At 39.7% G+C, this 27,567-nt stretch overlaps 1 protein-coding gene across 1 annotated transcript; it reads left to right on the top strand.

The window, feature by feature from the left end:
• The first annotated feature begins 1,187 nt into the window (after positions 1-1,187).
• On the top strand, positions 1,188-26,761 carry RAD21 (RAD21 cohesin complex component). Its single transcript, XM_068933153.1, has 14 exons — positions 1,188-1,398; positions 9,047-9,220; positions 11,166-11,295; positions 13,467-13,566; positions 14,584-14,690; positions 15,593-15,796; positions 16,389-16,514; positions 16,703-16,825; positions 18,079-18,302; positions 18,645-18,810; positions 19,184-19,335; positions 20,910-21,059; positions 22,633-22,716; positions 24,902-26,761. The coding sequence occupies exons 2-14, from the start codon at positions 9,077-9,079 to the stop codon at positions 25,091-25,093; spliced, it is 1,902 nt and encodes a 633-aa protein (XP_068789254.1). The 5' UTR covers positions 1,188-1,398; positions 9,047-9,076; the 3' UTR covers positions 25,094-26,761.
• Positions 26,762-27,567: the final 806 nt, after the last annotated feature.

Here is a 27,567-nt window from a genome sequence, read left to right as displayed (position 1 = left end):
AAAACCCTGTTCCTGTAAGGTTATTTAAATAAAGTTTATGTATTGTGGGCCTCTTTAGGCTAAAGATTGTTTCTTGTTGATTCAGAGTTATTATTTTACATACTCACAGCTTCAAATTCACTAGTGCCTCACAGAGAGGCCAGAACAATTCTACTCTCCAAAAATAAACTCCTTGCTTCCCTTTCCTTTTTACTAGCCATTTAGTCCTGTTTTTTAACTCCAGTTGTAGCCACAATCCTCTTTGTCCTATCACAGGTGGCCATCATAGATTGAGAAACCTGAAACTAGGAAACCTAAGCTGTGTTGAAATCAAATTACTTCAAACAAAGAAAATGCATGGCATATGCAGGTGTTCCCAAGGGAGGGATGTGGTTATCAAACACCCCCCCAAAGCATAAGAGAAACACCTGCAGTGCCCTTAGACAGCAGGCACAGGCTGCAAAGCTTAGAAAGAAGACTTAGTACATTAACCTCCTTAGAGAAGCAGGACATGAAAGAGATACTTGTTTTAAACTAAAGAGTCATTTTAACAGATGAATAAAAATTCTGAAGTCACCCTCAAGGTAAGACAGGTTGCACTTTTCACTTGCCTGGTAACCAGAGCACTAAGAGCCACGTGCAGGCAAGCAGATGCCCAGGTGCAATCAGCACTGGGCTGAAAGCCTGCAGTAAGCAGCCCCAGCCGAGCAGGGCCCCCAGGCGCGGCCCGGCCCACCCGAGGCCTAGGCGGCCGCGTCCCGGGCAGGGCGGACAGCGGCGGCCCTGCCGACAAGGCTGAACAGGCGAAGCAGCCTCAAGAGGAAAGAGGGACAAGGGAAACGCCCTCCCCCGACCTGCGCCGCCCGGGCTAACTGCTCGCAGCCGCTACAACAACCATACTGCCCTCACCGCCCCCTTCCCGGCAGCCACCTTAACGGCACCGGGCTGGGGGGGAGGGGGGGAAGGGGGGATGGATCTGCGCAGGCGCACTTTGCCTCCCCCTCGCCAGCCCGCCTTGGCCCCGCCCCTTCCCTGACGGCACCAGGGCCGCTGTCACTCATCGACATGACGCCATCCTGTGCCCCGCCCCCTTTCCCGGGCCGCCGAGCGGGGCGCCGGGGACAGGCGCATGCGCAGCTCGCCGGTTCCCACTCGGCGCCCGGCCTCTCCGCGGCGCGTCGGGCTGAGTGGCAGTTGCCGGCGCAGGCGCACTGGGCGGCGGCGCGGCCCCGGGAGGAGGGGGGCATTTTAACAGTAAACATCCTGCCGATTTGAACGGCGGGTTTGGGCGGCAGGAAGGGCTGCGGCCGCCATCTTGTTTGTTTGAGTGAGTGGCTCGGCTCGGGGAGGAGGAGCGGAGCGGTTCCCCAGCCCGGCCTCGCCAGCCGCCGCGCCAGCCTCCTCCTGCCCCGGACCAGGGTAAGGACTGGCCCCGACCCCCACCCCGGCCGCGCCCGCGCCTCCCCTCGGCCGCGGCTCCCCGCCGCCGCCCCGAGGGGCATGGCGGGGGCCGGGCGCTCGGGCGCTGCCGGCCTAGCCGGGCTGCGCCGCCGGCCCCGCGGCTGGGCACGGCGCGGCGCCGGGCCGGCTGCTCGGCCGGGCTCCGCGGGCGACCGGCAGCGGGGAGGGCGGCGCGGCGGGCGGCCCGGTGAGCGGCGCCGCCCGCGGCTCCCCGGGCGGGGGCAGGGCGGCGGGGCGCGGCCGAGGCCGGCGCTCGGGGGCTCCCGGCGGCGCGGGGACCCGAGCCGACCGGACCCGCGGGCGGTGGTGTGGGCAGAGCCCGGGGGGCTCGGCCGGGCACGGGGCTGAGGGGGGCGGTGGTGGGCTGTGAGCGTGCGGCGGTCCCACGGCCGGAGTCGCCCCGGTTTCTTCACCTCCGCCGGAGAGGCAGCCGGCAGCGGAGCCTAGGGAACAGGGTCTGGGCATCTTGCGGTCTCGGATCGCTAGCCGTGGGCTTGGCAGTAGGGTCCGCCTGTCTTGGGGGCTGTCTGCGGAGGCGGAGAGCTTCTGGAGGGGAGCAAAGTTTCATCTGCCTGTCTCTTATTTTCTAGTGTAATTTAACTTCTGACTTGGTTAATAGCAGACTGTTGACTCTTCTCGTAGCCCACGTTAATAGCATATGCACTGCCTTGTGGGCAACTTGGCTGTTGTTCTACAAGAAAAGTCGCATTTAAAGTGCTTAGCTTTTCAAGAGTTAAGCTGTTTCTCTAGCAGCGCTTGTGGATTCCTTGGTCTAAATCTTGCTTTCCTCCTTAAGGGAACATTTCTCTCAGATGGTGTTTGAAAGGCTTCTGTTAAATATAAAACGCTGTGTTGTGTTTGTATAAGTTGCAGAGGAAGTTTGGGGTCGCTATGGCTCATTGACATCACAGCATTTAAAAAAAAGTCCTTCATGTTAAATTTGCATGGCGAAGAAGAAAATAATGTAAATTGTGAGAAGTTATCCTCTAGGCGTGCGTTGTATGACTGTGTATATTCATTAATATGCTCTTTTATTAATATCTTAATAAAACTAGCTGCACGTGAAGTGAGGAAACATCAAAGCATGAGTCAAACTTTACTTCTGTTTTGTAAAGCTTGATTTGTAAATATTTGACATTCTGTGAAACTTGCAAACACTGAGTCCATTGATCTGAAATATTAACTGTACAGAAGAAGTAAATTGATGGAAAAAATAAAAGGAGGATCAAAAAGTTAGTGGGACCTGCAATAAACTTTGGAATTACTATATAATTACGTTAGTGTTGTCTTGCTATCAGGGTTGGCTCTTAGATCTTCAGATATCTTCAGATATCATGGGGTTTCCCACAGAAATAAGAATAGTTGCCTTGGTTAATGCATCTGTTTAACTTGTCTCTTTGAGGCAAATGTTAGGAAACTAGTTTTTGAATTATGACTTCTGGGTGAGCGGTGCAGACGAGTAAAACTGTTGCAAAAGAAAGAGTAATATATAGAATTCTGTTCTCTTGTTCACCTTACCTACCTTTAGGCAGTGTGTTAGCACAGGGTTTCTGTAAGTGAATCTGTATTAGTTAGACTTGGAATTAGAACTGCAGAAAACTGGTTGGCATAATCTAGATAGGCCCCAAAAGTGTTAAGATTCTTTTCCACTGAATGAATGGAGATATTGAATCTAGGTGCAAAGACAGCTTGCCTGCTCAGAGGTAGGTATGGAGATGGATGTTGAGGGGCAGGGGGCACTACTCATAAGGTTCAGTAAACTCAAGCTCTGTGTGATAATTCTTAAAGATCTCACTTTTGTCAGAAACAGCACCCCACTGAAGTTGTGAACTCAATTTTATGTAGGTGTGTGGTATACTGTAACTGGAGAATGCAGTTCCTATAATAGAGAGGTGTGTTTAGAGCAATTACAAACCTGGTAGTGCAACTTCAGCCATAGAATTTTAGAATAAAAAATGGATGTAGAAACTAAGGCCTGGGGTTAAATGGAAAATGCTGTGTGCGTGCGTATGTCCTGTTGGACTAGTCCAATTTTCAAGAATTGATTTTGCGGACATGAGAAACAGAGGTGACTTGTCTCTGACTTCAGTAAAGCCGATGGTACCACAAAGAAATATATTAAAATGGAGAAAAATGAAGATTTAACAAGAGAATTACAAAGATGGCTGAAGAAAGGAGACGAAACAAGGCAGTGCTGAAAAGGGAGGGATTGGGCTGCACGGAGTTATCAGTGGAGGTGTGAGGACTGGTCCTGTGATTGATTTTTTTCGGGGCTGACCTGGCACCAGATGTCTTACTAGCAAGTTTCATCGGCACACTTAACAGCATTAGGAAGTGCCTGCATCGGGAAAGTTTTAGACGTAAATGAAGCATTGAATGATGAAGGGACTGTATTATAAGGTAAAATTCAATAACTGAAAGTACAATTGCAGGGTCAGAGTAACTGGGAATTAATAAAGTCTCAGTTCATAAGAGAAATTTTTATTATTTGGGAGCAGCTGAATAAAAAGTTCACTTAGATGAAGAGCTTGGTATCTGGAAGACTTTGGGTCACTTTTGGGTGTGATGTAAGAGGGAGAGGGCAAATGTGGAGGGCAGGATGTGTCCCGCAGGGCCTTGCACAGGTGGGGAAGAACATGAGGCATTGTGAGGCTTGACCTGGAACATGATGTAGTTCTGGGCTCCTGGGGTCTCGCAGGACTAACTCAAACTACAGCAGGTGCACGGACAGACTTCCACGTGGGATACACTTACCGTTCCCCAGATCACCTAGGACCAGTTTATCTTAGAACAAAAACAGGGAAAGCGCAGGGAGAAAGTGTTGTCAAGAAAGCAGCAGAGAAGGAAAAAAAGATATTTAAGTTGAAAGATATTGGTTATAAGAACAAATGAATTAAGCTGACTATAGCTGAACTTAAACTAAAATCATCCACTAATCAACAGAAACCTTTGATAATGTGGCTCTGGAGTAGTCTTACAGCAGGAGCAGAGGTAGGTAACAGTAAAAACAAGTGAAAGATTTAACATTTGAACTGGTGTACTTATACCTAATATGGCCTAGTAAAGTAGCAGGAAAGTGAACTTTATGAGCTAGTGGAGGAATTCCCCTCTCCATAAATCCTTTATTTTTAGGTGGCAGCTATTTTAAATGTACAATGGTCAAGTTAAAATCTCCATATTGTATTTGTTGTCTGCAGAATTAACATAAACTGTTCCTTCATTAAACTTTTTTTTGACTCTCTTGAAGGATGAGACTTAAACTATGAGAGAGTGCTTTTCAGAGTTTAAATACTTACCCCTTCGAACCTGCAGAAGGACTTTTAAGAGCTCACACTTGTGAGTTGGTGGTTAAGATGAAGTTCCATATGTAGGCCAATTTTCTTCTTGTTTCTTCAGAAGTAGCAGTTATCAGATACTAAGGTGGGAAAATGGAACAAGTAGATTCTAAATCAGACCCTGTGTACTATCTGTGTTGTATTTCTTAGTTTCACGTTACATGTTCAGTTACTTTGTCTATAGAATTGTAGTCTTTTTATACACTTCTATAGAAAGAAAAATATTAAAATTGTGCAGTTACCAAGCCACAGACTTAAGGGAATCTGAGGACGCTTGTGGCATGTGTGAAACAAATTCTAAGTTAATTAAAATCAAGTTTAAACTTTTTAGAGCACGAATTGGTGGGGGTCAGAATTTGTTCCTGATCTTGTGTGAGTAGATAATTCTTTTTACCTCATAGCAGTACAGGACGGAAGAATGAATAAGTTCTTAAAGCACGCTCTAAGGCCCTGGATTATCTTCAATCAATTTAAAAAAGTGCAGTTATATTTTAGTTTATATATCTTATGCACACACACATAAACATACATATAAGTACACACATACGGATACACGCATATATATGTGTGCACGCACACATACTCACGTATATATAAAAGCCTTTTAAGAACCACCAGCTACCCTTCTTCTTTTACAGATTCTTATGAATTGCTTTTGCAGCCAACGACATGTGTTTAATGCGTGTACTTGAGCGCTCTGGCGCTCCGAGAAACTCTTAGTTCCTCTAACATCATCCCAGTCTTGAATTGTGCCAGAAAATCTATTTCTTCTCTTTTCATGCCACTGCATCGGCATACTGCCCTATGAAATAAGGATCAGATGAAAAAATGACGTAAATAAAAGGATTAGCTGAAAAGAAAGAAAAAAATCTGAAGAAAGTGAGAACAGCCGTTGGGGCCTGCTATAAGGGACTGTGCTGATGCTCCAAACAACAGTAGCTGAAGTGCTGCGGTTAAGAAATGTAAAGATATGTTTTATATAGTTGCTGTAACCCAGGTACTACAATCCTGCGGACCATATGCTAGAACTCAGAAATGGCAGGGACTTTGATTGTGATATAGAAAGTTAGCACTGCCGTGAGTAGAAGTATTACTTGTTGTTTATTAATAAGAGATTCAGATTAATATAGATTCAAAGTAAACCACATTTTAAAACTATTTTTAGTCTGATAGCCACTGTTTGTTTCTCTTCACGTATTTCTCTGTGGCAGCATTGCATTAATGTGTGAAGGGAAACAGCTAGCCTCTTAACTATTTTTGGTTCTTATTCAAAGTTTTTCGGTACGCTGAACAAGTAAATATAATCTTTTCACTAATCCTACAGGTAAGTGTTACGTTTGATCCGTAATTCCAAGGGGGGCAAGTACTGAGAGTTGCCAAACCTTGGAAACGCTGCAAACATGAGTGACCATTTAGAGTTTCTGCGTCTTGCCTCCATGCAATGTTTTTTAGCCTCCTCTAATCTTTAATTTAATTGCAAATGGATGCATATGTTTTGAAACCTATCCACATATGTACAGTCCCCTTATGGGGGAGGAGTGTTTTTACCTTGAATGTCTCGTCTTTCAGAGACCGAAAAAAGTTAACAAGTATTTGGTTTTAAAAAAACGAACGAAACAAAAGAAACACAAACCCTTGATCATATCATTACCCTTGGTGCCAGTGTGATTCTGGTACCTCAGTTTGTGGGAATCTTTTTTCCTCTTAGATTTCTTAGATAGCTGTTTGTATTATGCTTGCGCAATCATTGATGTTGCAGAATTAAAGGGATACGTTATTTGTCTGAGTTGTCCAAATAGTATTTTTCGTGTTAAACTGCAAATCTTCAAAATATTTTCAGGCTTACGGTTATTTCTAAGTTTGATCTTGTCTGAAGCTCATGCTACATGTGTTTTTTTAAATGACTGTAAAACATCAGTGAATGATTATGCCATCCTCAATTAATCAAAGTACATATTTTTGCAACTGTTTCTGAAAGATTTTAGCACAGTAATACTAGTGTTTTTTAAACTGAATATTTGCATGTCCCCCATTTTTATCCTCGCATTTGTGGGCATTGTATAAGCCTGTTGTTACCAGACTTGTGCGTGGATTTTGTAGCAACTCAGGAGACCAAAATGCTGGATCTGCAAAGATGTGTCACTGCACGTATCACAATGCTGTCAGGCCTTTGAAAATGTGCAAGAACTGGATTAAGTTGTCCAGGGGCCCTTGGGACAGCCTCAGGTTTTCCAGAAAACACGGGGAGGGGGAGTAAATGCCCTCCTCTAGATTCCTGTTATTGATCCAGGTGACTTACAAAACTGTCCAGTTGTGCTTCCTAGAAAGACTTGCTCGTTTCCAACTTTGTGCTGCACTGTCGTTAAGCCCACGTAATCTCAACACGTGAAAAGGGCATTTTCACTTTTTCTTAATTTGCAGCTCTGTTATGACCCATACCGATCCTCACTGTGATTTTAATGTTTTATCTACTATGATAGCTCAAGCTGAACGTAGCTTTTATTCCCTTTAAGTCCCCTGCACTGTGTCCATTCTTGATTATGCACAGAATCAGCAGTCAGCTGTCATTTAGATTGATAAGCTTGATAATCTGTGTCCTGTTGTCTAAACACTACTTTTTTCCCCTCTTTTTTAATGCAGCTGAAATTCAAAACCTTCATCGTCTTACCTGTTGAATGATACGTAGTACCGGCTACGAGGATCGTTTCCCCTACGATTTATGTTCTCTCAGCTCCCGTTTACTTTAAAAAGCAGTGGCTTGTTGGCCTCTACTTTCAAGGACCAACCCTTATGTCTACCATTCTATATTTGTTACCAGATGTCTAGAGGCTGGCTTTGCCAGCCAATAATGCCAGTCAGTATCTCTTGCTCACTTACTGGTTTTTCTAGCAGTCAAATTTGTGCTCTTCCCTCCTTCTTGTGAAACATACCCTAAAAATACCAACAGCTCTACCATAGCCGCTTTGAAACATCTTTCTTGGGTCTACAAATAAATTGTTACGGTTTAACAATTGGCTTCGTGAGGATCTATTTTGGGCTATTGTGTTTGCCAGTTCTTTGTGTTTCCCCGTGTTCCATGTTTGCTTATGTCTTGTGTTGGCCTGCACGCACTGTTTTTATTCCTAGAAACCGATGCTTCTCACACTGACAATGGCCAGATGGAACTGCCGTGCTTTTAGTGTGATATTGTTATGCTTCCCTTGAAAATTCCCTTGTTCTGTAGACAAAGAAAAAGCAAAACCGAGAGGTGCTTGTTGCATCTTTCCTGTTCTCCTTTTTCATTTCTTTTTGCCTGCTTCTGGATACTGCTGGAGAAAAGCTGCTATTGAGACTCTTCCACCTCTTCAAAGCAAACTTCTTGTTTTCTCGAGCTTGTAGTTGAACCGAATCATATGCTTACCTCATGTATGGCAGTGACGTGTCTAGATGAGACATCATGCTGTTCTGTTTCCCCAGGGCTTCATATGTTGGCACCTATATTATCAGTAAAAAAGTAGCTGCTAGATAAGTAGATGAAAGAAAGTCACTCCAGTGAAGGAGGGAATAGAATCTTCAGGCAGATCACGATAATGTAGTCAGTTTTCTTAACGTTTTTGTCAACGCTTGCATATAAAATGAAGTGTTAGTAACTGGGTGTGAATTGAAAGGGATAGTCTGTTCAGAAATGAAGACATAGTTGTTCTTTCCTTTTAAGAAAATTTGAAGTCTAAAAAGCTTAGGACTGTTTTTTATCGTGCTGAATGTTATATTGAAATACGCTCTCAGACATAATTTTGTGTATATGTTGGTACAGCGTAGTGATATTATGCTATTTCAGTATAATACTGAATAGCTAGTGTAGAAAGAAAGGGAAGTACTAGAAAACTAAAGTGGCAGGAAAACCTTTGAGACATTTGTTTTTTTTTTTTTTTTTTACATGAGTTTGGTATCACCCTTCGTCATAAACTTTGCTTGAAATATTTGAGTTTTAAGTTTTGTTCTGTTTTATTTTTTTCTTGCTGGGTAGTAAGCTTTTTCAGTTATGTAAATGATATTAATTTGAAGAAAGAGCGTTGACTGGTCACTTTATTTCTTCCTGTTTCATATTTATTTCTGTTGTAACAAATATATGGCCACCAGCTATAATTTCTGTTTCCTTAAATATTTTGTACAAATTGTTTGATCTTAATGGTTGGAAAGTGCAGTAACCAAAGGTTATGTTTACATAAGGGAAGGATGTTCCTCATCAAAAAATCTCTAAAAAGATAAAATGTTTCCCTTTCTCTTTACAGATTTGCACTTTCTTTTAAACATCTGGAACCATGTTCTACGCCCACTTTGTTCTGAGCAAGCGTGGGCCACTGGCCAAAATCTGGCTAGCGGCCCACTGGGATAAGAAGCTAACCAAAGCCCATGTTTTCGAATGTAATCTGGAGAGCAGTGTGGAGAGTATCATTTCACCAAAGGTATATATCTTGCACTGATGTAAGGTTATCTTGTACCGAAAAGAGATTATGTATACAGGTGATAGTAACTATTTAGGTCACTGAAACAAATAAAATTCTTAATGTTGCTGTTTTAAAGGGCGGAAGGGTCAGTGTAGATGTTTAATACTCCATTAACTAATTGATTCTAAAGAGTACTTCCCTTCAATTTCCTAATGCTTGAATTTTGCACGATTTGGTTATAAAATGCTTTGCTTTGCATAAATGGAGGGCTTGCATCTCCATGTACCATGCATCATTTGGGAGCAAATGTCTGGAAGAGGGAAAGGCTCGGCTTTCCTAATAAGTAACTTTCAGAGGCGTTACGATGACTGTCTTAAAGTACTGCCGTTACTGGCAGCTGTTAAAATAATACCTGAAATATTCTTCTCTATGCTTTGTGACCTAAGTGGGAAGTAAGTTTCTACTTAGTTGCAGGAAAAAGATCTAAAGAATCACACTAGCGTGTAATGTTACTCGTTAAGTGAGGATAGTTTTTCATGTGGTAAAAATACTCTATTCTATGTAGTGTTAGAAGCTGTGCTTTGATGTAGCTTTTAGTCTCTTGCCTACTTTTAGGGAAAGCCAACAGATGGGGACAAAACTGGGAGAACAGAACAATTCTACAGCTATTGTGAAGTCCAAAAGAAATTCTGAAGAGCTTGTGTTTTTAAATTTTTTTTTCCACCTTCTGCTACTTACAGAAATGGAATCGTGCATTTGAGAACTAATGGACTGATATGGTGTGACTTTTGTCAGTTAATAGAAGTTTGAATATCTTCAAGGAAAACCTATTTACAAAAGAGAAAACTTTGGGGTTTTTATCTTTATTTTTTTTCTTTTGACTGAAACAAGTATAACTATTTCAGTAGTGCTACTCTGGATTCTAGAAGAACTGTTAAGTATAAGCAAAATATGTATAATACATTCGCAAAGATGTTTATCATTCCAGAACAGAATGATTTGCTTCAGTGTCAGCTCTGAAAGGAATTAAAGAGAAAAGGATAAGTCACAGAGTCACTAACGGGCTGCGGGATTCTTTTAGAAAAAGTAAAAATTGCTAGGCACTCTTTTCTCTATTTAACTTTGTGGAAGACTTTAATCGAAGGATCTTTTATATAAAAAGAAATTTTGAGTTTGAGCTTACAACCTGTATGTCTTCGTCTTTCTGGGAGATAATTATTCCATATACATGTCAATACAGATCTCATGTCCTTTTGGACTAAGACATTTAAGAAGAGAGCCCCTCCCGGGACTTTTTTCATCAGTTTTACTGTTTCTGCAGCTCATAAAACTCATTGTAAAGCAGTGAGGTTAAAGGTGAGAGGGACAGTCTAAGAGGAACTGAAACTTGTTCTAGTGTGTTGGTTGCCTGTTTATGGACGCCCCAAATTTTCCACTATTTATTTTTTTCTTTAAGTGACGGACTTAGTTTATCAGCAGGAGATGATAGGTAGTTCATCAACGGTAGATGATAGGTAATTAGATATCATTTCTAGCCTACTTTTTGGTTAGTAAATGTGGAGAGCAGAATAAATTTGAATGTCTCGCTGTCCAGCTTTTGATATTTTTCACTACGTTAATGATTAATACATAATACGTGATAAGGATGTCATAAGAAGATGTCATGAAATAGGTTTTGTCGTGTCATCTCCTTTTTACCAGTCAGAACAGTGTTTGGAAATTCCTGGAGCTAGCGGCTACAAATTTACAAATGCTTATTGGGTCATCCATAAGATATCTATAGGACGTCATCTAGAACTGTACCCTTTGAATTCCTTCTTTGTTCAGAGCTTTCTACTGATTTTTATACTCGTTTTCTATATTTGATGTTACTGAAGAACTCTTGCAAGGCCGACAACTTTCACTAAAGGGAGAAAGAAAAACAAGGCTACATTTAATTCGCAGATTTACAATATGTTTTTAGGTGAAGATGGCACTTCGAACCTCAGGACATCTTTTACTAGGAGTTGTCAGAATCTACCACAGGAAAGCAAAATATCTTCTTGCAGACTGTAATGAGGCCTTCATTAAGATCAAGATGGCCTTTCGTCCAGGTACCTGTCTTTATCTAAGCATGTCTGAAAAGTTAAGTTGCATAACAATGTTGATTAAATAGGTATGCAGTTGTACCTTCCTGTCCTCGTGGGATAAGTACAAGAAGTTATTTCTTTAGCGTGGCTTCAAACTGGCCGCGTGACTGAAACGTACACTGAAAAATGTGTTTTGATTGACTTCTCAACGAAACTCTTTCTTATCAGTGCTCATCAGTAAAACGTTCTTAAATATGATTTTGGCTGTTTATTAGGGGAAGTGGGATGTGCTCGATGGTTTTACCTTCTGTCGCAAGTCTAAGAAAGACTGGTTGCATGCACTGAATAGAAACAAAGGGAACCTATTTCCATCGAGGAAGAAGGTTTCCTTGCCATCAGGTGCAAAAGACAAGTTTAAGTTGTTTTATAAAGCCGCACCACTTTTGCATTTTAATTTCAGTTTTCTGAAAGAAACGTGAACTGTAATGTCTTTAACAGAGATACTTTCCTTTTGTATGTGCAGCAGTGCAAAACTGTTTCCCTTCTATTAGCGCTTACTCTATTAAGATTTTCCATAAAGGTGGGGAGCCTTGTTAATGCCTGAAGTGTCTTTTCTTTCAGCAGTGAATTGCTTGGCTTAGACACAGATGCTAGTTTTCTTTAATTCCAGCCTAAGAACTTTTTTACAGCTAGCTTGTGGAAGTAACACTGCTGGATACGCGCTGCTGCTGAGTCACATTCTACCTTTCTAACTTCATGTGTCTTAATAGATTTAAGAGCTGAACTTCAGAAAGTCCTCTTTTAAAGACAGGTCTTGAAAGCTAGCGCAATACGTTTTAGAAATTCAATTGGTAGATACAATATTTTTATCTTTGTTTCCTGATCTTCACATTGTGATCCAAGCATTGACTCTGTGCAGCTTTTAGTGGCAGTTCATCGATGACTGTGTTTGACTCGCCTGGGCCATGAGAACAGTCTGATTTCACCAGGCAATCTGTTTTCCCAATTTCCCCACTCCCAACAGAGTGCATGCAACAGTAAAGCACCTTAGAAGAAGATTTACAAAAAGCAGCATGTTGACCTGAGTCAAATTGAGGCGCTTGTCTCTTTTCTCAGTTTACCAGTCTTGCGGCTTAGACATTATCTTGATGCTGCCTGCTCTGGGAATCGTTTACGTATTTTATTTTAAGTAGTTAACAGGTGAAAACGTTGAATAGCCCTGAGAGGAGGGGCTAAGTTTCTTCAATCCTAGCCAAGTGCCAAGATCAGTAAACTACAGAATCATGCTTGTTACTGTTCTTTCTGGCAGTAGTTCTTTGATTATCCACTGCAGAGGGGAGAGTGTTTCTGAACTGTCAGTACCTCCGAATAGCCCATAATGTGTGGGTCAGAAGGTAGAACATAAACTGAAGTCTCCTGTGAGTTAAAGAAGGAACTGAACCTGCTTTTGCCATGCACTTTGCAAGTGTCCTGACTTCTAAGTCTTTGAATAAAAGAGAGGCACCTCTGGTTGCCATTGAAGAAAGCTTGCTGCCGGCACTGTTTTTGTGTGATACCAAATCTGATAGTCACGCTCTGGGAATGTTCATTGAATAGCGGATTAAGCTGCTTGGGAATATAAATATGTATATGATTTAGGGTAATCCAACTATTTTGAATGCAGAAGCATGAGACTTTTGTTTGTGGCCCAAGTACAGTGTTGCAGAGGGACTTTCACAGCTAAATGAACTAACTAAATGACCAGAAGCAGAGAGCAATAGTACTGTGCTGCCACTGTTTACCCAAACCAAAAAAAATAGAACTAGCTCATCTGGAGCATCATAATAAAACTACTTTGTAGCACAAATCTGAATTGGTATTGCATGGTGTTCTGATGACCTGTGATGCCCTTGTTAGCTATGTGGCTCTGTGTTGTGCTACAGAAACATAGATGCTGCTGAGCGCTTGAAGGCTGCAGTTTTTCTAGGGTTATATACCAGCAGCACAAGGTATGTATTTTGAACTTGAACTGAAGCTTAACACTAACATCATCTAAGGATTTTTTTAAAGGTGATTAGCATCAGTTTCTATCAGCTTAAAGATGATAAGAAGTGTCTTACTGTCCGTAATTCAGAGAGAATAATGCTGAAGGCACAGGAAAAAAAATGCAATCCTTGGTAAGGAATGGGAGCTCATATCTGAGTGTTCTTCTGCAGGGGTTGTGGATTTGCCGGAGGAAAACAGAGAGGCTGCTTACAATGCTATCACCTTACCTGAGGAGTTCCATGATTTTGATCAACCACTTCCTGATCTAGAGTAAGCTCTTTTTTTTTTTTTTTTTTCCCCCTTATTCCATGCTAATTTTGTTTAGTTTTAGTGGAGAAGATTCTGATTTTAAACAGCAAACTCATTGCTGAATTGAGGGGGGGGAAAAAAAACCTTCAGGTAACTGTTGTACTTATAAGTCTTTTGGTACACCAAGCAAGTACATAATCATTTTTGTATTGATTTTAAGTAGAGCAGTATGCACTTTTAACTGAAGTTAAAACTGTCATAATGATTGAAGCTTTTGAAGTACTCAGATACGTATCTTCATTTTCTTTTGCCTTCTATACAAGGCCTCCTATACCTCTACAGCAGGTACATTCTCAGGGTAGACAAGATTTGTTATACGGAAGTGTCCTGATTGTCCTTCTGTAGTGGTACTTGTAATTCTTACAACTTTTTAATACTAATAAGTTACTTGTAAACATACTAACAAGCATACATCTTGGAATAGTGAATAGCCTTTAAGAAATTGATGCTGCCCTTTTGTGGATTGTTTATAATGGAATTTCTAGGATACAGATTGCTTTAGCCAGTGTTCTGTTTGGTTTATATTCAATTTATAATGCACACTAAATTTAAATAATGCTGTGGCCTTCTAAGAAAGGTACCTTTGCGTGCTACAAAGAGTATTAGCTTGATATTCTTATTACTGGGTGTACTTACGGATAAACTGTATGAGTAGCTTTTGAAATTTAGTTGAGGGGAAGGGCTCTTCTTTGTCAATTTGACCTTTTAAATTAGTGTGTCCCCAACGTAACAAGGAGTAAGAGAGGTTATTGGTATGTTTTTCAGAAGCTGACACAATTTTGAATGCTAAGTTTTAACTGTGAATGGTTTCAGTGTTCTAAGTAGCATTTTCCGTTTGGATTCACCATCAGCTATTTAATTAACTGACTGTATTGTGTACATTTTACGAGCTAATTTCATGTTTATCTAAGCAGGCTTTATCCATTGTTAACTTTTTAAAGACTGGAGATTTTAATAATTGCCTTCTGTTTGTTCAAGTGATATTGATGTGGCCCAGCAGTTCAGTTTGAACCAGAGTAGAGTGGAAGAAATTACAATGAGAGAAGAAGTAGGCAACATCAGTATTCTCCAGGATAATGACTTTGGTAAAATGTCTTGTTTATTAATGTGTTGTTAATAGGCTAGTTTTCGTAGCTCTAAACTTATAGCTTTACAGTTAATGTGTAATTCCTACTTCTAAGTACAAAAGCAAATTAGGCTAAACTGGCTGTGTTTTCACATGTTTAATTAATATTTAATGTATATATGTGAATTTTTTCCAAAAATTCTCTTCTCCAGTATTCAACAAGCTGCTTATACAAAGCAGCAAAATATTCAGCCAGGATAATTAGTAAAGTACTATGTCAATTGCAGTTTTTAAATTGTGATGTGAATATAAACTCAGTAGTCATTTTAATCTTAAGCACATTTTCATTCAGATACTGTGAGGAGATGTCTAAAGTTGGAGTGATTGCAGTGGTGACTGACTGGTTTCCTGATACTTCTTTCAGTATCTTTTCAAACACAGCATTCTGAGATCTGAATCAAAGCTTGGAAGCAGTTGTGTTTGAGTATCCAAAGACAAATGATTTCCCAAGTGTAATACATAAATTAGGTTATACTTTCAGTAAGATTTCTATAATTAACTTCTGTTGTATCAATTTGCTCTTGGTACGTGAAGCCCACCAAGCTTGAAGTATAAGGTATGACTATTTTTGGAAGAGTCAAATCAGTTTCAAATGGGTATAAGAAAAATGAGAGTTATTTTTGTAATTGTTCAGAGCTACATTTCTTATATTTGTCATTAACTTTTCAATAAAAACAAGTAGAGGACTTCACGAGACGCTGAACGTCGGTAGATATTGCTGCCTTTTTTGAAAGAGAAAAATTGCAGAATTAAAACAGTGACAAAATTCAGCCTTACAGTTAAGCATTTCCTGGTTGATTAGCTAGGTCTCTCACATCTCAGTTCTTTGGCATTAATGTCAGTGAAATGATATACTTTCAGGTGACTTTGGGATGGATGATCGTGAGATGATGAGAGAAGGCAGTGCATTTGAGGATGACATGCTAGTGAGCACTAGTGCTTCCAATCTTCTACTGGAACCTGAACAGAGCACCAGTCACCTTAATGAGAAAGCTAATCACCTGGAATATGAAGACCAATATAAAGATGATAATTTTGGAGAAGGAAATGATGGTGGAATACTGGGTATGTTTGAGAAGTTAACATGTTTTTCCTCTGTTCTGCCTCCTCCCTCAGGTGTTAGGAAGCCAGACGAGAGAGGTTGTTTCCTTTGTTGCGGAGGTCCCTCTCTAAGTTGTGCCTTCTTCTACACTGACGTTCTAGCTTGAGAGTGCTACTATAGTGTAGATGATGCTGATTTTAACTGCTGCATGTTTTAACATCAAGTATGAACTAAGTCATTTAGAGATTTTCCCATTCTATTTGTAATATTCTTTAAAGAGAAATCAAAATGCAACTCTTCTAGTTCTTAGTCTCCTTCCAAGGGTTTAATGAATACTTTTGAGAATTGTGTTGAATGCTTCTCTCTGAAGTATTAAGGAACCTAGTAAGATGCAAATATGTGACAAATAAGGTATTCTAATAAGGGTTATTTGTAAACTAAAATTTTAACTGAATTGCACCTTGAGAAAACACTCCTAAGTGCTTTTATGTCAGCATTCAAAGTATATCTGTAGGCAATCTTTACACTGTCTTTATGTTGTCATAAATTTGTCTGTGCTTGTTTCAGGAATTTCTATATGCAAAGCTAATTAATTCTTTCCTATGATTGTTTCAGATGACAAACTTCTCAGTAATAACGATGGTGGTATTTTTGATGACCCACCAGCACTCTCAGAAGGTGGAGTAATGATGCCAGAGCAACCTCCTCATGATGATATGGATGATGATGATAATGTATCAAGTGAGTATGATCTAGCACTAGATCTGGAATTACTTGCTTTTAACTAATTGGAAATCTAGTTTCATAAAAAGCGTGTTCAGCTGAAAAGCATGAAATGGTGAACTACTTTAAGGTGTGGGGGAGAGGAAAGGTAGCACGATTTCTTTATGTTCTTACATACGATGCAAGATACTTGTTCTAATTGGCAGTGGGTGGACCGGACAGCCCAGACTCGGTAGATCCAGTAGAACCATTGCCAACTATGACTGATCAAACAACGCTTGTTCCTAATGAAGAGGAAGCTTTTGCTCTGGAGCCTATTGACATAACTGGTGAGTAAGCAAGCTATTTGGGAGCGTTTTACTTGGGACATCAGAGACTTTCTTAACTCGATGAAGTGGAAACAGAAGTCCAGCCTTGCTGCTGACTGACTTCTGAAGTGAAAGGGAAACAAAGAGCTGCGTGCCAAGTTTCTTTTATTCTAATTCTAGCCTTCCAGTGCTTTCCAGGCAGGTAGCTTATAGTGACAGTCTTGAAGAATGCTACCTTCTAGTTTTTCCAGTAAGCATGGATAGCAGCATGATTCTGTAGCTTTTGATGAAAGTATTAAAATACAGTGCAATGGAATAGACCTGATTACATCTTTAATCTTAACATAGTATCTGCAGTGCAGCAAAGTTCAGTATCCTGTGTTTAATAGCCAGGAGTGACTGTTTAGGCTGAGAGCATTACCTCTAGAATGAGTGTTCATCTTCTAGTGATTCATAGCTTTAATGAGTTGCTGAGTCCAGGAGATGTACCCTTGCATTGAAAATTCTACTTTTTATCTAATTCAGTACACTTTCTTATTTTAAATGATGCTGTATTTGGCTCAACGTAAACAGATCCCTGCTTTATTTAAGTTAAGATCTGGAAAAAAACATAGTTTGTTCTGTGTTTTCAGAGTAAACTCCAGGCCCCGATTTACTGCTTGGCCAATTAAAAAGCCTTAGCAGTGCCCTCTGGTGGCAAGCTAGCGGCAGAGGTCCCAGCTGATCAGCTGGGACCAGCAAGCAAAGACAGCGTTTTCCAGAGCTTCAGGGTCTGCTGCAGGAAGGCCAGGCTGTAAGCTGTTTACACTAAATTCATTCTAGAGCAGGATGAGAGGTACAGGTAAGATAACCACCCATGTTAACACTACTGAAATTCAGATAGGATTTAGGGGAAAGATCTGGTGCGTTACTTAGTTCTCTGGTCAGAGGGATCTCGCGTCTTGAGGGTTTGCTCCTGAAGAACACCATCCTGAGGAGCAAGCCATGAGGGAGGGAGGCATGTGCAGCTGAGGCTAATGCTGAAGTTAAAGGACATTCAGTAGGGTAGAGCACGCGCAGAAGATTTAGTAGGCTGTAGGACAGTGTACCTAGGGTTTAATTTTTTTTATAGTGCTTTTAGGTTTTGATGCCTTCTCTCAAAGTTAGCATTACTTTAAGTTATTGAGGTTGCTTTATACATGGACAAATATGACATGCAGAGAGACTGCAAGACTTTTACTGCAGTGTGATACCTGGTTGACCTAACCGTTGTTACCTTTTAAATATCTCAATAGTCAAGGAAACCAAAGCAAAGAGGAAGAGAAAGCTGATTGTGGACAGTGTGAAAGAGCTGGATAGCAAGACTATTCGAGCCCAATTAAGCGACTACTCTGATATTGTGACTACTTTGGACTTAGCACCTCCCACCAAGAAATTGATGATGTGGAAAGAAACTGGGGGAGTTGAAAAGCTCTTCTCTCTGCCTGCCCAGCCTTTGTGGAACAATAGGCTATTGAAGGTAATGTGTTTCTCAAAGAATATTTCTAAAGGAACTTTATTCAGAACTGTGTTTCATGTATAGTAAACATTAGTATTTGAATAGCAACATAGTATGGCCAGTATTTATGAAGTTAAAAAAAAAATTATAAAAAAACGCTGGGAGCACCAACATATTTCAAATGTCTTCTCACTTGCAGAAATACATGAAAAGTGGATGTTTATCTATTTATTTATTTTTACATGTTACTGTAGGAGAAGAGCTTAGAAATTGGGAAGGGAAGATGATCATTAACTGATCTGAAATGAAATACAGAGGCCACTGAAATCCACAGTAGTGAATAATCAAACTCTTCCCCTGTAGCTCTTTACTCGTTGTCTCACACCCCTTGTACCCGAAGACCTACGAAAGAGGAGGAAAGGTGGAGAAGCTGACAACCTTGATGAGTTCCTTAAAGACTTTGAAAACCCAGAGGTTCCCAGAGAGGAACAGCAACAGCAGCAGCAACAGCAACAACGAGATGTCATTGGTTTGTGACTTGTTAAGGATTCCCTGCTTTCCTTCAGAGCTTATTTTTAACTTTGTTCGTACTTTATGTTAACCCACCAAAGATTATGAAGCGCAGGGCTTTGTAACTGGTTGCATAGCTTGATATACCACCTGTGACTTAAAATAGCTTTTCTTCTAGATATAGAAGAGACTTAGAGATTCAGTTTGATCCAGTGGATTAAATTAGTATTGTAATGGGTTGGATGCACAACTGCACTGATTATGTGTAAGTTGCTACAAAAGCTATGCAAACTGTTTAGGTGCTGAATTCCAAATTAATAACAACTTGGTCTTAGTAATAGAATTCTAAACTGTACCAAAGTATCTAAAACTGGTTTCATTGTGGAATATAGATGAACCTATTTTGGAAGAACCAAGTCGTTTACAAGAATCGATGATGGAAGGCAGCAGAACCAACTTGGATGAATCTGTTATGCCACCTCCACCACCTCAAACAGGTGTAAAACGCAAACTGCAGCAAGTGGAGCCGGAGCCAGTGTTACCTGTGAGTAAGATCACGCTGGAGAATTTAGAAGTGGGTGATTTCTCTGAGCAGGACTTGCCGTGGATTTGAGGTGCTAGCTTTCTGCAGTGTTCTGAGATATGCTGGAGTTGTATCGGAAGCTTTGTCCTTGGGTAGTTGTTGTGGTGTTTCTTAAATCATTTTAGTAAGATTTCCCCTTAAAACATAGGTAGGATAGAGAAATGGCACTGGTTCACTCAGGAAAAAGTCTTCACGGAGTAAAGTCTGTTGCTTAGAAAGCTATTAAGTCATTCTATTTTGGCAAGCGCATACAAACTGGTTTCACTGACAAAGAAACAATGGTGGCTAAGTGCACAAACTCTTACTTTTTAAAGATGGTCCCAGTGTTGCAAGGTTAAGAGTTGAAACAATAGCTTTAATCTTCAGGAAGTGTCTCCTAGTTGGGTTGTGCACAGAGCTGGAAGTTAGTTCCTTTCTACCTCTTCTGTTAAAGCTGTGGTGCTTTGTGAGAGGAAAGCCACAGCTGGGGGGAGGGGGGATTGGAGAGGTGTACTTTTTCTGGGTGCTCACCTGGTGAGAACAGGGCTGAATTATGCTGTCTTTCTCATATTTGTGCAGTTTCTTTGTTCCACTTGTTTCATTTTCCCTGGCTAACGAGTTACTGTTGAATGAGAGTGCTAAGTATTAATTAAAAGATTTTTCTTTCTTAATAAGATGAGAGGGATGGTTACTGCTGCTGCTCCTTTTGGCCGTGTCCCTGAATGAAATTGGCATTGACTGTACTGCCTGCCGAAGTCAGTGCTATTAGTATGTGCTGGGAAATCTTGAAGCGAGTCAACTACATCATGCCTCCAGGAACATGGGTGTAGAGATACCTACTGAATGGCTTTGAAATGAAAGTTGTTTTGAACTAGTTTAGGGTAGAAACAGTTCCGGGCTCCAGAGTAACTTTACCGGCAAACACTTAACCGTTTATAGACTTGGGAAGAATGTGCGATATAAATTTTATCCTTAGAATTGACTATATAAATCCTGATAAATAGCTTTTCTAGATTCTCCTGTTCTAAATCTCTTCTGAGAATAATGCTTGAGCACGAGTCGCTCGTATGAGATTTTTGGAAACTTTACAAAGTGCCTACGTTTTAATTGCTTCCTGGTTGTTCTGCAAGGAACAGCATTGTGATATTCTGAAGATGTTTTGTTTTGTTCCAGTGAGTTAAAGTGTGTTCATATAGCATTGCATCTGGTTATGTGCAATTTTAAAGTTGTTATGTGCTGATCTGAAGCGTGTAATCCCATGAAATGAAATCAGTAATTTGAGTGATGGATTAAATGAAGGTGTTGGAGTATCATTTTTTTCTTATGGCAATATCTTCTTAATTTCTGTTTTGAGTAGAAGCTAGAGGATTAAACATACATTTATGGGAAGCAAAACAAAAGAGAAGATGCTCCAAAACAATTAGAATGTGAGACAGATAGCGAGACCTGGATTACGTGTGAGAGTACTTTGTGAAACTACTCTGTAGCATCAACTTTAAATTGTAAAAGCACTGAAACTGATGCTGTTTCTTTAACTGTTTTGTGTATTCTTAAAGCATCCACCATCACAACAGCTGGAAATACCACCTGTAGAAATGCCTCCAGAAGAGCCCCAGAACATCTGCCAGCTAATACCAGAGCTTGAACTTCTGCCAGAAAAAGAGAAGGAGAAGGAAAAGGAGAAAGAAGAGGAAGAGGAGGAGGAGGTAGGAACTGAGCTCTTAAAAACAACTATGTAGAAAGGATTTGTGTGTTCCCCTCAGCAGTTTGATTTTGGATTCATTAAATGCCATAACAAACAAATCTTCACCCCTTGCTTGGGAAGTGATAAGCTATGAAAAGGTAGATCTCAAAATCCAGAAGTTTCCCTTGACCGTTTTACAGATTTCATATGCATTCTACTTTGAATGAAAGGGTACTCCTGTTTTCATGCATGGTTTGATTAAGCCACTCCATGTACATTAATGATGCCTTATGCTAAAAGTTTTTTGAAATTAGTTTTATAATTTCATTGTAAATGTTTTATGCCACTTAATAAAAGCAATTTTTTCAATAAGAAAATCTTCCATACCCTAAAGCGTCCTAACTGAATTTGTGTCTTAGCTAGATTATTTAATACAGTCTGTAGATCTCAAAATTATTGTTTCTTTTTATTTATCAAAAAATGCATAAAATTTAAGTCTTTAAAAATTGCTTTATTGTTACAAAAAGAACGTACCTGGACATGTGCACTTCTGTGGGGCGAGTCACGCATACCAAGAACCATGAATGGCTTAAGTCAAGATGATTTGACTACATTGCTAGGAAGCAATGTAAAAAGCTGTTGCTGGGTGCAGAGAATCACAGAATGGTTGAGGTTGGAAGGGACCTCTGGAGATCGTCTAGTCCAACCCCCCCTGCTCAAGCAGGGTCCTCTAGAGCGTATTTCCCAGGATCGCGTCCAGGCGGGTTTTGAATGTTTCCAGGGAAGGAGAAATAGTACCTTAAAGTAGTACAGGGAAAAGGAGGAAATGCATGTTGACTTAATTTTGAAAAATAGAAAATTTGGCCAAGCAAATTATTCTTCTGCACCATTGAAGTTCTTGAGTTCACTCAGCATTATTTCCTTTCACTTCAGTTAATTGTGTTCATTGCTAAGATTTGAAACAAAATAGATCTTGCATGCGTGTGTGGTTTTCATGGTAAATTTTAATTGCTAATTTGAAATACAGACCTTTTAAATAAAAGGTGAATATGTAACATATCTTCCATAAACAAGCACTGTTCTGTGTAGGTGAAGTGTTTCATTAGACCTAGTGAGGTGATTTGTTACAGCCTGGCTTTGCAGCTCTAAGCAACCTGTTTTATTTTGCAGTGGCTCTGTTTCCACAGTGAAATGAGAGTTTCTGTTTCTGAATGTTTGTAAAATAAAAGCGTTGTTGATACCATGTTCAACACTAACAACGCCAGATCAGACTGAAGTGTCTCTTTTCATTCAGTTGTTGTGACTGAGCTTTTGTTTTACTGAGTGTCAGCATGACATTGTGAGGTACAATCATTATGGCAGACAGCTGTACTAAGGTGCATGAACTTTCCTGTTTGTCTTCCTGTACCACTTCCTCCCTCTCCTGGCTGTATCCTGTGAATCATATTGTCTTACTGTTCTGGCCAAATTGTCTTCGACTTGATGAAGAGTGAAAACCTGTAGTGATACCTAGAAAGACTTTTTTCATTTCATAACTATGTGGATGAAAAGATCTATTGTTGTTTTGTGAAAGTGTGAATTTTTCCTGCTTGCAGGAAGAAGATGGCACAGGTGGTGATCAGGATCAAGAAGAAAGGAGATGGAATAAGAGGACTCAACAAATGCTTCATGGGCTTCAGGTACACATGATAGTTCACTTGCTTTTAAAGTACCTTTTGAATGTGCCTATTGAGGGTTGTGCTGTGAGTTAAAAGGTTAAGAGCTTTATCATCAGTAGATGTTACAGACCTAAAATAACAATTCTGTCTTAGAATAAGCATAAAAAGTATAGCTTGTAATTGATTAACTCATAACATAATTGTCACTTTCCAGAGAACATTTGAAGCAAAATTTTTCACTTTTTAGGTCGTGTTGATGAGTACTTTCCCACCTTAGCCACATTTTATCTGCAAGTAGAACTCATAGAAATTAAAGATCTAAAATAATTAATTTTGGTTATGCTTTTGTAATGATACCTGAGCACTTCTGCCTTTGTGCTCTGTAACTGCAGGCAGACCTTCTCAGAGTCTAGGGATAAAACTGTTACAGGATGCTTATTCCCCGCTGGGTTAACCTGAGAGCTTCCATGCTAAGATGGCTGAATCCCCCCAAAATGTGGGACTCTGATCTTGGTTGAGGCACACGTTTCAGCACGTGGCATCAAACTGCAGCTGTCAATCTGCACTGACAGTTAATCTTTGTCGAATAGATTCTTACTTGCTAGAACTAATGGTGTTTGTTTTTTTTTTTTTCCCTGCTGAGATATTTGAAGAACCCTAGTGGACACCTGAACTTCAGTGTAGACTGGTTGCCATTTGTGTATTGGTTTCTGGATGTACACTTCATGTATTCCTGGACTGCCTTTGTTTGTTACTCTGGTTTGGGGTTCTCACCCCTTCCTCCTTAAACGTTTTGGCAGCTCTTGAATTCTGATATCACTGAAGTGTTTCAATCCTGTTTCTCTCAGCTGATTTTTATTTCTAAAGTTTCCTCCAGGTTTTGTGAAATTGGTATGGCTCTATCTCTGTTGATAGAAACTCGGCGTCGCTACTGTAGCTCTGAATTTCCATTGTAGTTGTTTTTATTGTTTTATTTGAAGATGCTGCTGAGTTTTCAGTAAACTCTGATTTTGTGGCAATCTTATTGGACTGAGCTGCTCAGAAATAAGATATGAAGCTTTCAGTTTCTGGAAACTGTTGCTAGAGTTCCATTATAAGAGCTCCATACTTATCTCTCTAAACAATGGCATCTTAACTTAGAACTTCTACAGAGCCTTTATAGCACTTAAATATTCTTAAATTTAATTTGTATTACACTATAAGCTTATGTGAAGTAAGTCATGTCAGCTCTTTTGCATATCTGCAAGAATTCCACCAGTTTAATTGTAAACTTAAAAAATTATCTGAAGTGTTTAAAGCAAGCATTTAGTTCGCAACTCTGCTTTATGTTTTTCTTTTTGAATGTTTCATCACAGGTTTCTGAAAAGAGCATCAGAATTTTTTTTGGACCATGTCTAAGTTTTTGTTTGATTCTTACTTCTGTGTGCTGGAAAAAGCATCATACTAAATAACTGAAGTCGTAAAGTCCGTAATGAGGTTCAAAGTTAAGATCTGTGTAATATAAAGTCGTTTAGTTTGGCCAAGTTAATATCTTTTCATCTAGTAGATATTCCGGAGCAGACAGTTCTGTTTTAAATCAAATACATCAGTACAGTAGTTGTTCTACTCAGCAAAGAGATGTATTTTCTTTCTTTCTTTCTTTCTTTATTTTTTTTTAAATATTCTGGCCGACTTTTTACAACAAATAAGTGATTTGAATGCTTAGTGTCGGATAAAAAGAGGATTTTTAGAAATATATAGACTTTTGTCTTGGGGAAATTATGCCTCTTCTAAAGAACCTTGGCTCTTCTTTTTTTTTCTAATGCTAGATTACAATTATTTTTGGAATTATTTTTATTTTGAGAATTAAAATAGATTTCTTTGATGTTGCTGTTGAGAATTATTTCTCCTGCAGTCAAAAGAGACTGACTGGCTATTGGTACCCAAACAGACAACTTTCTGCTACATTACAGCGTTTTGGAATGCGTGACTATACACAGACTTAAGCCTGAGTTTCACATATCTCTAGAAAATCTACTTGGTGTCATCTAAGATCCATGTAGAAATTTTTATGTACATACTGTATAATGTCCCTATCCTGTGTCTAGTCCTTCCGGATCCCTCAGAGCATGTTGGGGGTGCCAGTGAACAAAATCTTTAGTGTTGGACATGCTTGCTTGTTTGTAGCTTTTTGTTTATTTGTGGTATCAATGTTTGTGTTTTTCAGAGAGCTCTTGCTAAGACGGGAGCAGAATCTATCAGTTTGCTTGAGCTGTGCAGAAATACAAATAGAAAACAAGCTGCTGCAAAATTCTACAGTTTCCTGGTACTTAAAAAACAGCAAGCTATAGAGTTGACGCAGGAGGAGCCTTACAGTGACATCGTTGCAACACCTGGTCCCAGATTTCATATTATTTGAATGGTTAGATAGAGCGGAGCTAGTGTTCGTTGCACTAGTGCGTACATGTATTGCCCCATCTGTAGGGCCCACAAGACCATTGCAGAGAATTTAGATTTTATTGTCTGTATAAAGTCCTTGGTTTTCTTTTTCAATTTTGTTTATTTGGTTTTGGTTTTTGTATTTTAAATTTGCCACCTAAATTTTTAGTGAAACTGCTGTGGGGGGGTGGGGGTGGGGGTGGGGTGGCTTGAGTTCCAACTGCAGAAACCAGACAGCTCAAGGACCCAGATGAAGATTGTTTTAACAACTCAGAGCAGATGTGTGCAATATTGGTGCATGTAATGTTGAGTATCAATGAAAATGTCTTACTATAATTTGACTAGCTTGATTCAATAGTGATATTTTTAACCTATACAAGTAAAACTGAATGGCCAACCTATTGTCTGATTAAAAACTTTGCCAAACTTGTCTAAAATGTTCGGTCTGCTTCTCATAGTAGTGATTTTTTTTTTCCCTTTCCCTAGATCTTTATCAGTATCTTTGTGCATACCGTGGGTCTCTCTTACAGCTGCCAATATGAAAGGTAGTGCCTGATATGTCAGCTTGCTTTGTCACTGCATTTTTGCAGTCAGATTTTTGTAGCCCTTGATGCTAAGGGGAAACGGGTGTCTGTGGAAAGCACTTCCTCTAAGTGATACTATTACATGAAAGGACAGAACATATGTTAAGCATTTTAGACAAAACATTCCTTTTCACTTATCACCTCATTATGGTCCACTACTGATAATGGCTAATTACTGTTAATAAGCATCAAATAAAACTCTAGTCGTTTCATTTAACTCTTTAAGATATCAAAATGCTTTAGGTTTGTTAGAGCTGTATATAAACTACAGACTTTTTAAAACAAGACTTCTAGATTGTAAATTATCTGATTTTTATTAAGCAGGCCTATGAAAATAAGAATAGAAGTTGGGTAGATTGCCTTTGTAAAGACGCTAAATTCAGATACCACCTGTACTGAAAGGGCAGCAGACTTGAATACGTAGTACAAACGGGCACACTTCCACTTAAATGTGTAGTGTATTAATGGCTCTTTGGATATATTTATGGTTTTAGTATCAGTTTTTCGATGATGCACACTCCTGTGTACAAAATATTTTATCGGCTTTGAAAAAAAGTCCCATTTGATTTTACTATAAAGAATGAAGCTTTACTGTTAGACCAGGTAGCACCAGAAATTATGTGAATATGTTGATTATGGAAACCTGTCTTAACTTTTTTTAGGGCAAAATTATTCACACTGAAAGTTCTGGTTTTAATGTTGGCACTTTTATGAAATAATTTTGGGACTCTGAAATTTCAGTGTATACTCAAGTGTAAAATTATGTGAATGTTTAACAAATCTGAGACTACATGATGACCATGTTTTAATAATCCTTGAAAAAGTTAATTGTATAAAGTTACTGCAGCTTTATTTTCAACATGATGTGCCTGTAAAACCATGATTTTCCCCTTTGTAAAAAGAGACATTGTAGATAACTTGAATGTTTAATTATAGAAAAGGTCATTAGTTTCTTGTTACACATTTTTAGTCTGTTTTTGTTGCTTTTCAAGGTTAATATTCTTGAAAATAGTTGATGCTGTTATGTATAACTTTTCTAATAAAAGTTGTGTTATAAGCTGTTATGTATTAGCTCTGTATCTTGTCTGCACGCCTTTCATTTATATAGTAGGGAACTAGTGTTCACAGGTTCCTTATTTTGGTAGTAGGAGTGGAAGTGTAACAGTTTAGCTCTTTGAGAGATTTTAGGCGTAAATAAGTAAATAGATTTCTTGCCATTAGGAAGGAAGACTTCTTATTTTACTGACTGTACTGTGGTTTTGTTCAAGCAGTCTATGCTAAGAATGTCTGTGTGGAAAATTAGGGGAGACTGTCTGTAAAATGTGATCTATCTCCACTGCCAGTCCCTTCTGAATGCCAAAACATATTCAGCTTGAATTCTTTTAGCTCTACTGTTCACTTCCTTCTAGAATTGCCTCTGCATGTGGATATATGTCAGTACTTTTGATGATACAGAAGCACTGCTGGTGGGACTAGGCGTTTGGATCCAAGCCTATAGAAGCAGTGGAGCTCCCATGGGAGTCACTCAGGTTACCTGCAGAGCTTGTACAGCGCCTAAGATAATTAATTCTGTTGGACGTCTGCTATCTCTGGAAGTTGAAGAGCCAGCCTGGATCCAGTAAGATAACTTAATCCAGGCTCCGCACCAAAGTGACTGCTCTTGAATCTGAGCTACCTGTGGAAGCAGTTTGACTGATTTAGTTTGTGTGGTAAGTCTTGTGTGATGCAGGCTGGCCTGTACTGAGGTAGCTTGAGTGTGTGCATGTGTGTACAACTTATCTCCAAACTGGAAGATGAGTTGATTTTTCATTTCTTTGGTTAAAGCTCTGTGAGAGAGGGACTTAGAGCTAAAGTATGGAAACTCAGGTAC

This window comes from Struthio camelus, chromosome 2 (assembly GCF_040807025.1).
Source record: "Struthio camelus isolate bStrCam1 chromosome 2, bStrCam1.hap1, whole genome shotgun sequence".
In the NCBI taxonomy this organism is placed as follows: domain Eukaryota; kingdom Metazoa; phylum Chordata; class Aves; order Struthioniformes; family Struthionidae; genus Struthio; species Struthio camelus.
Note: the sequence above shows the minus strand (reverse complement) of the source record. Positions and strands in the feature narration are given on the sequence as shown.

Bases quoted from the DNA above. Each gene is read 5' to 3' on its own strand.
- RAD21 (XM_068933153.1), top strand. From the start codon at position 9,077: ATGTTCTACGCCCACTTTGTTCTGAGCAAGCGTGGGCCACTGGCCAAA. The intron at 14,691-15,592 runs GTAAAATGTCTT...ATATACTTTCAG, and splicing joins TCTCCAGGATAATGACTTTG to GTGACTTTGGGATGGATGAT. The intron at 21,060-22,632 runs GTAGGAACTGAG...TCCTGCTTGCAG, and splicing joins AAGAGGAAGAGGAGGAGGAG to GAAGAAGATGGCACAGGTGG.